Source organism: Dermacentor albipictus, chromosome 1, assembly GCF_038994185.2.
Source record: "Dermacentor albipictus isolate Rhodes 1998 colony chromosome 1, USDA_Dalb.pri_finalv2, whole genome shotgun sequence".
In the NCBI taxonomy this organism is placed as follows: domain Eukaryota; kingdom Metazoa; phylum Arthropoda; class Arachnida; order Ixodida; family Ixodidae; genus Dermacentor; species Dermacentor albipictus.
The window spans coordinates 197,398,229-197,414,229 of NC_091821.1; the positions used below are offsets into that span (position 1 = coordinate 197,398,229).

At 49.5% G+C, this 16,001-nt stretch overlaps 1 protein-coding gene across 1 annotated transcript; it reads right to left on the reverse strand.

Moving 5' to 3' along the window:
• Positions 1-14,886: 14,886 nt before the first annotated feature.
• On the reverse strand, positions 14,887-15,603 carry LOC139060731 (serine/arginine-rich splicing factor 6-like). Its single transcript, XM_070539810.1, has one exon. The coding sequence runs from the start codon at positions 15,601-15,603 to the stop codon at positions 14,887-14,889; it is 717 nt and encodes a 238-aa protein (XP_070395911.1).
• Between the last annotated feature and the right edge of the window lie 398 nt (positions 15,604-16,001).

A 16,001-nucleotide genomic window follows, 5' to 3' on the forward strand; every position in this document is an offset into this window, starting at 1 on the left:
TCTGCCTTACTCTCGCTTTGTCATGTCAACACCAACTGCTATAGAGCCTAACGCCAGGGCGAACCTCGCATGCGAAATACTCACTGCAACGTTTCAGCGTCTAGCTCTTGGCTGTTCTTTGACCGGGGCACAGGCCTATTAACTTACGTGTGAATCCTCTCTCAGGAATTGCGCACTTGCAACAGATACGATAAAATCCTATAGACGGAAAAGCGCTACGGCACACAGCGGGATAAGCCCGACAACGTGTTGCTTCAAAATCGAGCTTGCGCAGCCAGCTTTCAGATTTAACATCGTTGCTCAACAGGCCACCATCGCAGCGTGCGTATACAGTGGCCATTTCGATGAAGCCGCGCTGCAGAGAGGCGTGAAAGCCGCTCTTTGCGGCTCATGCTTATAAAGAGGCTCCCTTTTGTAACCGCCTCTCATAAGCCGGAAAATGGAAGCAGGCGCTTGCTCTGCATCTGCTTTTAAATTTCTGCGGTCCTCAGAGGGTAAAACATTCGCCACGGTACGAAGGGCAGGGCTGCAGCCAGTGCGGCACCTCGAGAGAGATCGCATTTGCACTGTGCCGCCGGCGGAGCACCCCGAGGCATGTGAGCGCTTACCGACGTTGCATGCGTCGCTGCTTGCCGTGGCGTTACGCCCGCGCTTCCACGACACCCCTACAGAGTGGTGCGGTTTCCGCTGAGAGCTTCCTCGGTGGAAACTCGGGTGGTTGTAAAGGAGGACGCAGTAGGTCTCCCTCGCTAACAAGGCAACATATCCAGTGGCTACGGCACTCGGACGCGACGGTACGAGAAAGCTACGCTCTTCTAAGCATATTTGGCTTGGGCTAGGTGAAAGCGCGTTTCCTTGCAGACTTAAGTCGTGATTACAAATGAGCGTGCCAGCTGTATAAGCACGCAGTACTCGCAGAAAGCAGAACGATATGGGGCTAGGGTTCCTGCGCGTCACGAAGGCATTATGTGCACGTCCATTTACACCACTCGTTTTTTTGTTTTTTTTTTCCAACAGTGAGCTCGAGTAGCTGGAATGGCTTGGCAAGGCATTGCGCTACAAGCGTACCTCCAGTACAAAGAAACAAGAACATATGACAGTTTAACCTGATTTTCTGGACACTACAGTGCAACGATGAAACCCTTGTTTTTATAATGCCCACCGTTCAACATTCTTCGCGCGATGCTATCGAGCAAGTTCCAAGAGCTTTCATCTGTCATAAACTATTCTCACTGATTTCTTATTCAAAAAGTTATAACTTGAAGTCCATGGGAGTGTCTCTACAGACCTTTACTAAAATATATTCTAACTACAGTATTCGACTCTCGTCTGTAGCGTGCATAGTCTCGGTGTGTGATGTGCCGTGTCCCTTTCAGGGGACAATTACTGATTCTCTTTCTTTCTATGCGGTGCTTATATGTTTCCAATAATAATAATAATAATAATAATAATAATAATAATAATAATAATAATAATAATAATAATAATAATAATAATCCCGATGCGTCAGACAAGCCATAAATTTGTGGGCGTTTTTTGTTCTGTAGTAGTAGGAAGGCGATCATACATATTTTCCAGTATTCGTGTTTTTCCTGTTTACAGTTTATTCGGCATACTGTACGCAATGGTGGGACCATTTATGCTATGCTATCGATTCGATTGCAGCTTCATTTTTCGCAGGTACAAAGCCAATAGATTGTTTTTGTTGATCCTTGCCGTTCACGCCAGGCTAGTACTTCTGTGCTTTTTTAAGGGTTCTGCGTCCTATGAAAAGCCGTGTCGCGAAGGAAAAAAAAATTCACGAAGCCCTAGCACATGACTTATTATGGCTATGAAAAAAAAGCATCCCTTTCGCCTGAAATGCCAAGCATAGATTGCAATAGCAAATTAGTAGACAGCTATAATAAGGAAATATAGTAGTTTTAGCAACCGTATAATGTTGCAGACATAGGCATACTAACTAAATTAACAAGCATGGTGTCACGCGCGCACAAGCAAACATGGACACATGTCATTGGATGACCGCTGAAACTCGCTGTCAAAACGCTGGAGTGATTAAGCCTGGCAAAAGCAGCGAGCGAATTGAGATTCGTGCTGTCGCTCGCATCAACGCGAACTAAGAGAAAACACAGCGCACGGCGGTCTCTGTACACGTCGCAGATGGCTTTCAAGACGCAGCGGCCCGGGCGGGCGCGCGCGGCCGACTGTGCCGCCCCGAGTAGAACGACCCCTCCCCCTCCGTATCCTCTTCAGACCCCACGTCCCTGTACAGGGACATTGGTTCTCAGATTGTGACTTAAGACTGAGCTTTTATAGAACAGAGAACTGGTGTCCCGGTCGGAGGACAAGCATTGTAGAGCCATCTGTGAAGAGCGGGGAGAGTTTGTTTGCTTCGTCGAGAAGACAGCATGGCTGCAATCTGCACGAGCACGTTTTACTCACGACGGCGACTCAAGAATTGATAACACACCTTATGGAAGCCTTACGCTATGTTTTTAGAATTGTTATGGTTGAGAGAACATTTTACGTGGTGTTCCTTGCGAAAATACATTGTTTTCTGTCCCGCGCTTCGCACTTAATGAAATGTCCCTGTACAGGGACGCTGGGTCTCAGTGCGTACAGTTCTTGATTGGTTCCGTGTACTAAGATCTTTTCAGTACACGTCCGGAAGCTAAAACATAAGTCAGTATTCTTGTTTATCAAAAAGTACAATGACAAAATGGGAGGAGTCGACCTAGCTGATAGAATGCTAGCTCTGTACGCGCAGAGAAGCCGAACGAATCGGTGGACGCTTCTTACCATTTTGCACATGTCAGACCTTGCTTGCGTAAACGGGTGGCTTCAGTACAGAGCGGACAAAAACGCCATGGGGCTGCCGAGGACGAATATCTTGGACTACCTTGATTTCAAGATGTAGGTTGCGGAAGCGCTGATTTGTGGAAACATGGAACAAGTACATTCGGATGAAGACGAAATGGACGTGCAACCCAGAAAGCGACCAAATGCTCTTTCCTCGCAAACATTCCGAAAACAAGGGGCTCTTCATCTACCACTCAAAGATGATCGCGCAGGCGGACAAAGATGCCGCAACGCAGGTTGCGGGATGAAAACACGCCACCGATGCGACCAGTGCAACGTCTACCTCTGCATTGAAGTTGGGAGAAATTCCTACTACAATTTTCACACCTGACTTCACAGTTGCATTTTACTGCTCATTTCTAAATATTGTGACGAAGAAGACCGGCAGGCTGAAAAGCCCCGTTGCCATCGCGTGGCACGTACCCAGTTTGTTCGCTGGCTGCGCCCTACCTGCTGGAGCTGAGTTTGTCGCTGCTGCTCTACGAGCCGAATAAACCCCCTTTACAATTGGTGGAGGTGCTGGGTACAACCAGAATTCTGGAACTTCGTAATCGGACACTGCAGCCCGTCTTCATAATGCCGGAAGAAGGACCACCACAACCACAACCCGCTGCCCCTGTGACTACCGTGGTCTGCCCCGGCCCGTTGCGGCAACGCGACCCACCCATCTTCAGTGGTACAGAAGACCATGATGTCGAAGACTGGCTCGCTGACTACGACCGGGTGAGCATCCACAACCACTGGGACGACACCCAAAAACTTAATTACGTGTCGTTTTACTTGAGCGGTGTCGCCAGCGTGTGGCACCGCAACCACGAACGTGATCTGGCGACGTGGACGGCCTTCAAAACTAACGTGACAGAGGTATTCGGGCGCCCCGCGGTTCGCAAGCTTCGCGCCGAGCAACGTTTGCGTGGCCGTGCGCAACAGTGCGGGGAGACATTTACGAGCTATATAGAAGATGTTGTCGACCTCTGCAATCGCGTTGACGTCGCAATGCCTGATGCCGAGAAGATCCGCCATATCTTAAAAGGCATTGAAGACGACGCCTTCCAGATGCTGTTGGCGAAAAATCCCTCGACAGTCTCTGAACTCGTCAGTCTGTGTCAAAGCTTTGACGAACTGCGCAAACAACGCGTAGCCACCCGCCAATCTACACCTCAGGCCACTTCAATGTCGAGCTTGGGTGCTGCCCCGGATAACACTTCGCTGCTGCTACAGATCAAGGAGTTCGTCCGTGAAGAGGTGGCTCGTCAGCTTTCCTTGATTCCATTTGCACACGGCCAGCCGAGTACTCCGTTGGCGCCCGCTCTCCAATCTATCATCAAGGAGCAGGTAGCCGACCACATTTCGCCTTCTCTTCAACAGGCTCCGACGGCCGCTCCCCTGACGTACGCCGAAGTCGCGATGAGGCCTGCGCCACAGACCTATGGCCCCCTTCGCCCACCTTTGCGCCCACCCGTATCCCCTCCAGTCCGTCCACTGGTGAACTATGCACGACCACAAGACCATTGGCGCACGGAAGACAACCGTCCGATTTGTTTTTATTGTGGCCGTGCTGGACACGTTGCACGTCACTGTCGCCTGCTTACACCGAACGTCCCGAATAATGTGCGTCCGTATGCCGCACGTTTCGAACAACGCCGTAACTATTCGGACGCCTTTGAATCTCCTTCTGCCGTCGACACCGCATTCTCCGCCGCTCGCCGTTCACCTTCTCCTCGCCGCCGCTAAAGTTTTGCAGTTTCTTCCTCCTCTGAGTGGTGTCCCAATGCACAGCCAATATATATATAGAGACCCAGATGTCCCTGTAGGGGGACATGCATCATCACACAGCTCGAAATCGCTATGACTGAAACTGCTGTTAATTTGTGTTCTGGGGGTTACAACTGGAAACATCATATATGAAATAAACACTTCCTAACCGAACTTTCTTCTCGGGTCTGAGGAGGGTATACCCACAACGGACCTTGCCCCCAGCGCAGATGAATTTCAAGGTACAGCGGCCCGGGTGGGAGCGCGTGATCGCACGCGGCGCCCGTATAGGAGAAACCCCCCCTCTCCTCCCCCTGGAGCCTTGCGCGCGACGGAAGACCGCGCGCTTCCTCCTTATTGTGCGCCCGATTCAGCCGCGATCGCCGGCTCAAGCCTTTTTCACATGATGCGATTTTCATCGCACCGGCAGTGCGACTTCCGTCGTTTGCGATGAAAATCGCAGTCGCAGTGCCGACCCCCCAATTTTCGGCTGCGACCAACCGGTTGGTCGCACATTCACACCGTCGCAGCGATCGCTGCGATTTTCCGTCAGAATTGCCCGGAGAGCTATTTCGCCGGTTTGTTTTGGAAAATGGCGTCTCGTTCAACAAGTGCAATGCGCGGAGACGTGCGTTGCCGAATTCGGTAAGCACGCGAAGGGAGAATAAAAAAACAATTGTACCACAGATTCCATTCTCCCATTTCTATACGTTCGTTGACACGCTACGCAGCAAATGAAGTGCATTTTCATGTTTCCTTCGTACGCCTTTGCGAGTTGGGTGTTCGATTCCCACGAGACGACATGACCTTTTGGGGTCGTCACAATTTTCTTTTGTTGAGTAGCACACAAAAACAGCGCCTACGGAGCACCTTAACTAATTTCAACCTCGGCAAGGGCAAACGACAAGACAGCAGAGTACCCCAAGTTCCAAAGTTGTGTTGGACGCGGTACTGTTCAGTTGCGTGTTCTTGTCGGTTTTCGAGCATGACTTTCCCGATGCATCTTGAAAGTTTGTCTTACCTCACTTGGTAAATTTGACATGGCAAACGTGCAGGCTATCGTAACGAATTTTCTGCGAAAGCATTAACTGGCTTGAATAAACAGAGTCGTCAATTTGTTTTCGGATATTTCATGCACGTTAAGTTGGATCTCTCCTCTAGATAATTTTTTTTCCTGCACAGAAACCAATAAAACTTGAATATGACGTAAGAGTTCTGCGGAAATGCGCAAGGTGGAGAAAAGTAATTAATTAAAGGAAAATCAGACATCCGCCCGTTCGTAGCAATTGCTATAAAAGAAACCCATACGGGCTCCTCGAAAGAAAAGCCTTGCAGTTGAAGAAAAATTCGTCCTGGTATTACAAGAAGTATTACCGTCTATCGAGTACTACAGTCTATGGGAAAGCTATATTATACAGAACTCAAGAATGATGCAACGAACTCTCGACAAAATGGCATACTTTCTTAACCAGTCTGGCCTCTCATTTTCTGATAAGTCAGCTTACATCAACATCGGAAATAAGACCAGAATCATGAACTACACCAGATTGCACATTGTGCTTGACATAGCTGGACAAGTCTATCCGCAAGTCAACAGCCCAAAATCCTCGGCTAGCGTAAGACCAAGATGGCAGAGCCAGCACGTGGGCCAAACAATTATGCCACGCCTGGACACAAATTCTACACCCAGTGAAAAGAATAATCTCAAAATCACGGGGGTGGACGAGCGGATACTATGGAAAATCGCAGATGCTACGCTATACTTGTGTCCAAGGTATTGTACGGTATGAATTACCAGCAGCGCACAAAAAACACAATCATCGAATGCAGGCGTCGTATACCGACAGGTCTTCCCAACTTTATCATGCTTGAAGAACTCTACGAGAAAGAGCAAACGAGCAAGCACCTAGACAGAGTAGAGTTGCAGTCTGCGGCCCAAATTCTTTGCTTCAAAAGCTCAGAACCTGGTTGCAAGATACTATGCCAGCTAGTATATGACATGCAAAGACGACTATCACCCCCTTCAGAAACACAACCTCATGAGCAGCGAAACTTGAAACACAACAGGCTCATACCATGCCATATGGGGATAAACAATTAGGCCAGGAGACTATATGCAATTACCAAACACAGGGAAGAGGTTGCTAATCATGTAGACACAAGCAAACATCAGGCGCATATAGCACACTGATGTGGCAATAACGGTGTAATAGTAGTATTACACTACATAAAATAAATACCATACGACCAGAAAAGCTGAACTGAGAGCAATCAAAGCAGCACTTGCAGTGCAAATTCGGAGACTACAACATCCTACATGCCTGCATGGATTCACCCGGAATTGTCATGGCCTACGCATCACACAAGATGGTCAGGAAATCGGGAGATTGACACACGACATGCAAGCACATGGCCAAGAAATTAAATTACATGATACATAGCCACGCAGATATTCCAGGACACAAGTGGGCTGATGAGCCCAACATAAGAAATGAAAACTGGACGAGTTGGCATGGATTCATTATTACCTACAGCGAAAAAATAGACAACGGACAAGATCAAAGCACTCTGTGCGTTCACTTCGTTCTTGTCTATTGTCTTTCTGTTGCGCTTTAATTAACGAATTCATGAGGCTGCACAGGAGAAGAACAATTCCCCCGCCCAAGGCCCTAATTTCACATCCAAGCGGTATCAACAGGATAACACTAGAGAGAGATGAGGGCTAACTTCCAATTAAGATTTATTGTGAAAATGGGGCAATTTGTACAGTTTACCAGGAAAAAGAGAGAGCAAGAAGGCCAGGTAAAAAATGGTGCTTGACGCGAGCAAACATAAATATGTTCCAGAAGGAAAACACAGATAAAAATTCCAAGGCACGGAAAAAACAAATCACTACAATCGCCAATCATGCATGCCTGCACCGTTCAAGAATCAGTGTCCTTTTCCAATACCGACTGAGAGCGTGCGCAGTTGGTGATCACAAAGCTTTTTTTACCTGGACTTGTATCTTTATTTGTATTTTTGCTCTTTCCTGTTTTTGATTGTTTGGTTTCATCAAGCACTGGTCTTTATCAGGCTTTCTCGCTGTACTGCTTTCTGGTAACCTTTATAAATCACTGCATTCTCACAATAAACTTCTTAATTAGAAGTTAGCATCCCCTGTTCTTACTGTTTCACACTATACACTCTTGTAACATTGCCAAAAAAAGATTTTATAAGTTACACAGAAGCATGATAAGGGCCGTTAATGTGACTTGTTGTAGAATAAAAAAAAGTGAAGAATAGCCTGGCTGCAAATGGCACAAGAAAACCGAGATCATTTAATGAGAGAACGTTTAATGTGCATGGCGAGTAAATTCTGGCAGACAAGCAAAAAACCGAACATGCACAAAAAGGAGAAGTAAAAATTAATGCGCGTATCCTGAAAAGATTATCCCAGCGTTTTTAGATCTACAGCTTCCATAATTTCTCTAGGCAGCCAATCTGCACACAATACTAGCTCCTTCCTCCAAAATTCACGCTGAGATGTCGAGAGTCGGTTGTAGAGGAAGAAGCTAGCATTCTGTGGAGATCAGCTGTGTAGAGAAATTGTGGAAGTTGTAGATGGAAAGACACTAGGAGAATCTTGTTTCAGCATGGGCTCTGTTACATATTCAGAGATGGATGCGTATCCTGGTGGGATCAGTTTTTCTTCTCCTTTTTGCGTAAATTCGATTGCTTGTCAGCCAGCATTTACTCGGCATATTCAATAAATTTTCATTTGTTAGTGCGCCTTATGATCGTCTTGTTCTCTAGCAGACAAGCATTTATTCTTTTTACAGTGAAACTGTATATGCCTAGGCGGAACACTCGTGGTCCGACCACAGAAACCCTACTACGGGGGTATGAGGCATTATTAAGGGGTGTATGAGCCATTGCATTCGTATTATGTGACGGATGGCCAAATTTGTTATTGGGCAGACACAGAAATGCTTACCCATTTAAATCATATACATTGATCTACGCTACGTATTACTGCAGGGAAGGAACACAGAGGGGAACGGGGTTAAAACAAGATCATGATGACATAATTACCTTGCAGAAAAGTTGTGGCGGACCATTGCCTACACCTATATTGACGTCTTTTCTCTCTCGCAGCAGAGCGCGCGTGCAGCAGTGTGTCTCTGATTTCGCAATTAGTTCAAAAATGTGTCCCGGTATCTTATTAAATAAAATGTGCGGCCCCACTGTGTCACTTCGTAACTACAGTGCATAACTGAGTCATAAATACTATGATTAACGCATTGCGAAACGCAAATGTGCGACATAATTCAGAAAGACTTTGATAAACCCACTGGATTAACACAACGAACCACTCATTGCACCCTCCATGATTGTGATTATACAAAGCGCGATGTGTGGCATTTCAAATAAACAATGTGATAAACCCAAGACAAACGTGTGGGTAACCTCATTAAGAAACATGAACGTAACAAATAATTAAGAAAGACTTCAATAAACCGTCGGAATTAATCAAGTGATAAACAGTGTAGCCGCACATTTCAGCTTCGCCGGTTTACCATCTGTACGGAGAGCATGGGCGGTAATATTTTCTGTTATTGCTTGTTCAGTATTGTATAACGTTGTACCCTTCTTCCTTTGTAACTACTTCTTTATTATCCTTGCCTAATACTCCAAGCTTGCAGCCTGCGAGGTATATAAATTAATACATAAGCACATGTCATTCACTCATCTGCATATACCTCGCACCATCCCTCCTTCAACAAACGTCACGGTGTTGATGTCTCGCAATGTGCATCTACATTAACTACTGTTTGCATTTCGATATAGTTTGTGAATGATGTAGTGCATAAACATTACATGATAATAAGATGTGACCTACGTGGTGGATAAACAAACCTTGCAAAAGATTACTTGTTGGATTGTTGAAGATAAGGCCAATTGTATAACATCGCAGTTACTTAAACAGTATTTAATTGGTCACTTCACGAAAACTTCACATCGCATAGATTCCAACACATGCACTGAATCTGCGGTATTTTTTTGCTTATTAATGTGGTCGTTACTGCATGGCCACATCTTGTAGATTTGAAAACAAAGTTCATTAAATTGCCTTATTGCAACATATTTAAAAATGCTGTTGGTTCTGGTGTTGCGATTGCAACACCAGAACTTGATGCAAACACGGACATGATAGGATGTGGACAAATACTCAGGAGAAATACCAGAATGTTGGCCTACTGTGACTTACGAAAGTGAACAGTTTCATTCCATGGCTGTTAATGAGAGGGAGAAAGAAAACCTAAATGTGTTCATGGAACCAAATTGCATTGATAAGCTTAGAGATATAGTCGTTGCTTAACACTTTTGAAATGAGTAATTATACCTTGCTATCGACAATAAAGGAGCCTTTCGACGGCAAAAAAAAAAATAGCCATCAGCTTTTCCTGCACTGAGCATTGAATTGCAGGCAATTCAAGCAGGCACAAAATTTTGCAAATAGAATCTGTTTAGGAATACCAGATAGGAATAAGCATCGAGGCTTTCATTTGTACTTTGTCTGAGAAATCTAGTATGAAATGATTCAATTAGCATGTCGTAACAATGCTGGTCTAATAGAGGTTAAATGCATGACTTGCTTAAGAAATCTGGATAAGTGCTATAAATTACAGTGAAGGAACTATAATATATAATAACCTTAATATTATAATAATAATAATATTTATTTCCACAAAACATATGCCAACCGTGAGCGGTGTGCGAGGCTGAGCAGAAAGCTGAAAAGCCCTACGGCTAGTGCGCCTGCGTTGGCCCACGTTCCTGCATTACGGATAGCACGTATTGATAACGTTCTCCTTGTTATAAGTTCACAGTATACTTCCAGAGCGCGATACGGGACAACAAAGTGGACGAGAAGCGTGAATTTTAGAATGCAATGATACAACGCACAGGTTTCCTCAAAAGTGACGGTAACTGCTCGAAAAATGAGATGTGTCGGCTTTTGCGCTCTTAGAAATATTCAGAGAGGGCACATATATATATATATATATATATATATATATATATATATATATATATATATATATATATATATATATATATATATATATATATATATACAGCACACGCACAGCGATGGATGAACCAGACAAGCGCTAACGTTTAATTTTACAACACATTCCCTTCCATCTTCCGTAATCACACACATCATTTGCGGCTTCCTTCAGGGCCAGACGCGGGCGTTCGGGTTGGTGCTTGTTGCTGCGTTTGGGGCAAGAATATGGCTAGGAGCAGGCACCGAATATGCGCAATCACGAGCAATATATACACATCATTTCTTCAGAGGCAGACGCTGAGCACGGGTGGCGCGACGATCTTGTTAGGCTGACACGACGACTTCGTGGTAGCCGAATTCCGAATGCTGCATATGCGATGAGGGTAGCTATTTCACGTTGTTGATAGGTCATCTTGTAGATTCTTGTTGCGCAGGCTGAACGAAACGGTCATAGAAGGAAGATGAGACAACACACAGCGCTGAACCATCTGTGAACAGCTGTTTACGTGCGCCGTGTCTCATCGCACTGAACTTCAGAAACCACCGTTGTGCACTCCGGAACAGACAGACAGACAATCAAGAAACTTTAATTGGTCCGAAGGGACTACGTTGTCGTAGTCACGGGCCGCACCCGCGCCGGGGGCGGAAGACCGTGATCTTCAGCCCTGGCGCAGGCCCTTTGGACAGCCCGAAGTTGGACTTGATGGTTGTCGCTCTTGACGACTTCATCCCAATCTTCTTGCCTGTTGAAATTCGAGTGGCGCAACACAGAACATCGCCACAGCATGTGGTTCAAAGTGGATTGTTCCTCGCCGCAGTCTGGGCAGCGGGGATCCACACCCGGAGTGTAGTGGCTCAGCCTTGAGCGAGACGGAAAGGAGCCCGTCTGCAGCATTCTCAGCACCGACGCCTCGGGTCTGCCTAGCTTCGGGTGAGGAGCCGGAAACTGTCTGCGTCCCAGCTGGTAGTGAGCAGTTATCTCGTGGAAAGTTAGCAGCGGGTCCGTGGTTCGGTCGATCCCCTGCGAAGCTGGGCCCCTCGGACCGGCGCGGTTGATGAGACCTCGCGCCTGGTCGTGTGCCAGCTCATTCGGGTTGATCGAGCCAGGGGAGACGTTCCGGCCCATGTGAGCCGGGAACCAAGTGATGACGTGACGGGCCGTGCCTGTCTTGCGGGTCCTCAGCACTGCTGCAGCCTCGGCCGAGACCGAGCCGGCGAGAAAGGCCATCGCCACCGACCTGGAGTCTGTGAAGATATGCGTGCGCCCGGGTTCGCACAGAGCCAGTGCCACTGCGACTTGCTCTGCGACGGACGCCGTCGAGCGCTGTATAGACGCCGCATTCAGGATCTTGCCCTGGGGGTCAACCACCGCGGCCACGTAGGAGTTTGATCCCGGATACCGCGCCGCGTCGACAAAGGACGCGAGCTCTGGGTGCTGCAGAGCAGTCTTGATGAGTGCTCGGGCTCTGGCTGCGCGCCGGGCCTCGTTGTGCTGTGGATGAACGTTCCTCGGGAAGGGGGAGACTCGAAAGGCGTCCCTTTCACCCTCGCAGAGCGGGACTGCGCACGACTCCTCGGCCATGGCTGCCAGACCCGCCATCTCGAGTATTCGACGGCCGGCCTTGGTGGTAGAGAGGCGAACGATCTCTGCCGTTTTCTGTGCTTCGACCACTTCGCTCAGGGTGTTGTGGACCCCGAGTTGCATCAACTTCTCCGTGCTGGTCGTCACGGGGATGCCGAGGACTCGTTTAATGCTCTTCCTCATGAGTGCGTCGATCTTGTTCTCCTCCGACCACGACCAGCTTAGCGCAGAAGCCACGTAGTTGATATGGCTCATGAGGAAGGCGTGGTAGATCCCTATGAGGTTGGCTTCGCTGATGCCCCCTTTCCTGCTCGTCACTCGCGAAACGAGTCTGAGCATGTTCTCCGTCTGTGCGCTCAGGCGCGCGATCGTTTGCGCGTTGCTGCCTTTTGCATTGAGGACCAGTCCGAGCACCCTGAGAGAATCCACCCTCTGGATGCGCTGACCCGTCTTCGTTCTGAGTTCGATTGGTACTTGGTCCAGCGTCGTGTCGAACTTGCGGCCTTTTCTGTCGGGCCGATACAGCAAGAGTTCCGACTTGGTCGGCGAGAGGACCAGTCCCGTGCCCTCGAGGAATTCTTCCGTGACGTGCAAGGCCTCTTGCAGGGCCCGCTCCACCGCTGCGTCCGACCCACCGCCGCACCAGACGGTGATGTCGTCCGCGTAGAGAGCGTGATTAAGATTGGCGGCCCCGATTCGGTCGAGTCGGACTGATAGGTCTCTCATGGCGATGTTGAAGAGCACTGGAGATAACACCGCACCCTGCGGCGTGCCGCGGGCTCCCAGCGCGTATCCGTCCGACTTGATCTGGCCCAACTTGATCGTGGCCTTGCGATCTCTTAGGAAAGAGCTCACGTACGCATGGAAGCGTTCGCAAAGGTTCAGTCTCGTAACAGAGTCGAGGAGGTGCTTGTGTTTGACCGTGTCGAAGGCCTTGGCGATGTCCAGCGCCAAGATGCCTCGGACGTCTCTCGTGACCACGTCGACTATCTGCCTCTTGATCAGCAGCATGACCTCTTGAGTGGACAGCGAGGGTCTGAAGCCGACCATATTCGGTGGGAGGAGGTGTCGTTCCTCGACATGTCTCGATATTCTGTTGTGGATGACATGCTCCGCCACCTTGCCAACGCACGACGTGAGCGAAATGGGTCGCAGACTGTCTATGGCTGGTGTCTTGCCCGGCTTCGGAATTATGATCACCGTGGCTTCCTTCCAGGCATCCGGTACGATGCCGGACTCCCAGACGTCGTTGATTTCTTTAGTGAGCAGTTCGATCGAGCCATCGTCCAGATTTCGAAGGAGTCTGTTCGAGATTCCATCCGGCCCAGGCGCCGATTTTCCGTTGAGGCCTTGAAGGGCCGCTCTGACCTCCGAGATGGAGAAGGGGGAGTCGAGCTCCTCGTCCGCCTTGCCGCCATAGGCCGGGTAATCTTCTGGTCCGGACTGCCCGATGGGGAGGTAGCGACGCGCCACTTCGTCCATCACTTCGTTCTTAGATGCGCCTTCGCTATTGAGCTTGTGGACCAGCCTATCGATGGCCAGAGTGTGGTTTCTCTTGGACTGTGTGTCGTCCAATAACTGCTTGAGGAGGTTCCACTTGCCTCCCGCACGCATCTGGCCGTCGACCGACGCACAAACTTCGTTCCATTGCTGCTGGCCGAGCTCTTTGCAGTGCGATTCGATCTCGCGGTTGAGGGCCGTGATCCTCCTCTGGAGGTTGCGATTCAGCTTCTGCGTCTTCCATCTGGCCGTGAGGGAATTCTTGGCTTCGAGCAGGTGCGCCAATCGAGCGTCCATGCGGTCGACCTTGAGGTCCGTTTCAACGGTTCTGGTGACCGCAGCTACGTCCCTCTTGAGCTGCGCTGCGAGGTCCGCAAACGAGTCGTATTTTTCGTGGTCATCCTGCCTTCGCTTTCGGGAGGCGTCCCAGTCGACTATTTCGAAAGCCCTCTGCGGGGCCGCGCTGACCGGTAGGGAGATTTCCACGATGTAGTGGTCACTGCCCAGGTTCTCTTGTAAGTTGTGCCACTCCACTCCCGGCGCGTTCTTGACGAAGGCCAGGTCGGGGGTGGTGTCTCTCGAGACCGAGTTTCCCATGCGCGTGGGGTAATTGGGGCCGGTTATCAGTTCCAGGGAGCTGTCAGTCACTGCCTGCAGGAGTCTGCAGCCTTTGGGAATGCTTCTCACATAGCCCCAGGCTTCGTGCGGCGCGTTGAAATCTCCAGCCATCACAAGCGGCGTCTCCCTCACCTTAGACGATGCCTTGGTTGTTAGGCTGTAGAAGGTCTGCCGGTTGTCCCTAGGAGAGCTGTACACATTGGCAATGTAGACGCTGTTCTTCAGCCAACTGTTGGGTATGAGCTCGACGAGCAACGTTTCCAGTTTGGTGTTGCCAAGACGGAGATCGTGCTCCTGGAAGGCGCACTTCTTTGCAATAAGTATAGCGATGCCGAGCCCGCTCTCCGCCAATGAGGAGAGAGCTCGGTATCCCTGGAGGGAAATAGTTTCCATTCCTGTTTCCTGTAGTAAAATGACGTGGGGCCTCTCTTGCGGCTCCCGGGCCTTGATGAACTGCACCAGTTGAGGCCTGCGCCTCCGGAAGCTGGCGCAGTTCCACTGCCACACGATGAGCTTACTATCCGGTCTGGCCATGGCTGGGCATGTTGGACCGGAGGTGGGCTGGGGTGCCATCTTGCTCGTCAGCCCCCGACAGCTGATCGTCCTGTAGCATTTCGCTGGACACCGCCTCCGGCCTGGCGGCGTCGCCGTAGTGTAGGTCACATCGCTTGGCAATCTCGTTCTCAAGCAGTTGCACTCTGAGTAGAAGGGTCTGGTTACTCTGTACCAGCTCGGCAAAAGATTTTTGCATGTGGTCCAAGGACCTCTGCATGGCAGTCTCCGCCGTGCTCACATCCTCAACCGTAGCCTGGGAGGAGGTGGCTCTGCGCTTGACCGCCCTTGCTGTGGCCCCATCTTCCGTAGACGTTTGCCTTGCCGCGGCCGCTTGGATGGCGCTGGCGTTGCGGAAGGCCTCAAAGTGGGCCTTCATTCTCTGAATTTCCTCCTTGAGACTGGCGTTCTCGCTCATCAACTGCGCGATCCTGGGATCGTGCGCCCGCTCGCTCTCCTGTGCGGCAGCGTGTTGCGTCCGGCCCGTCTGCGTCGTCTGTTTCACTCTGTCGGCCCAGGTGGGACCTCCTGCGATGCGCACCTTGGACTTCGAGCGGCCCCTAGATTGAGAGCGCCCTCGTTGCACGGAGCGCCCACGTGAGCGGGAGCGCGTGCTAGAGCGGGAAAGAGTGCGCGAGCGGGAGCGTCCCCTCGAAGAGCTCCTCTTCCGTAGCGCTGACATCAGTGCCTGGCTCACCTCACGTGCCGCGTTCGCACGCTTCTTGGCGTTGCCAGTTTTCTTCCGCCGACGCCTTCGGCGTCTCTGCCTGACGACATACGGCGTTTGGAAGCGTTGCTCGCACTTACGATCAGCCGTTGGGTGAGGGCCTCCGCATATGCCGCATTTCGCCTCAACAATTCTTAAAGGGACACTAAAGCGAAACAATAAATCGGTTTAGACTAATGAAGCATTGTTTGAGAACCATGCACGCAGTCATTTCAAAAAAATAGTTTGATTATTAGATGAGAAAATCAAGGTCCAAGTATCATTATTTGAATTTTTTCCAGAAACCCCAGCACCGGTACGTCAGCGTGACGTCAGGGATTCCAAAGTATGTTATCGCATTTGGGCCCCGTTGG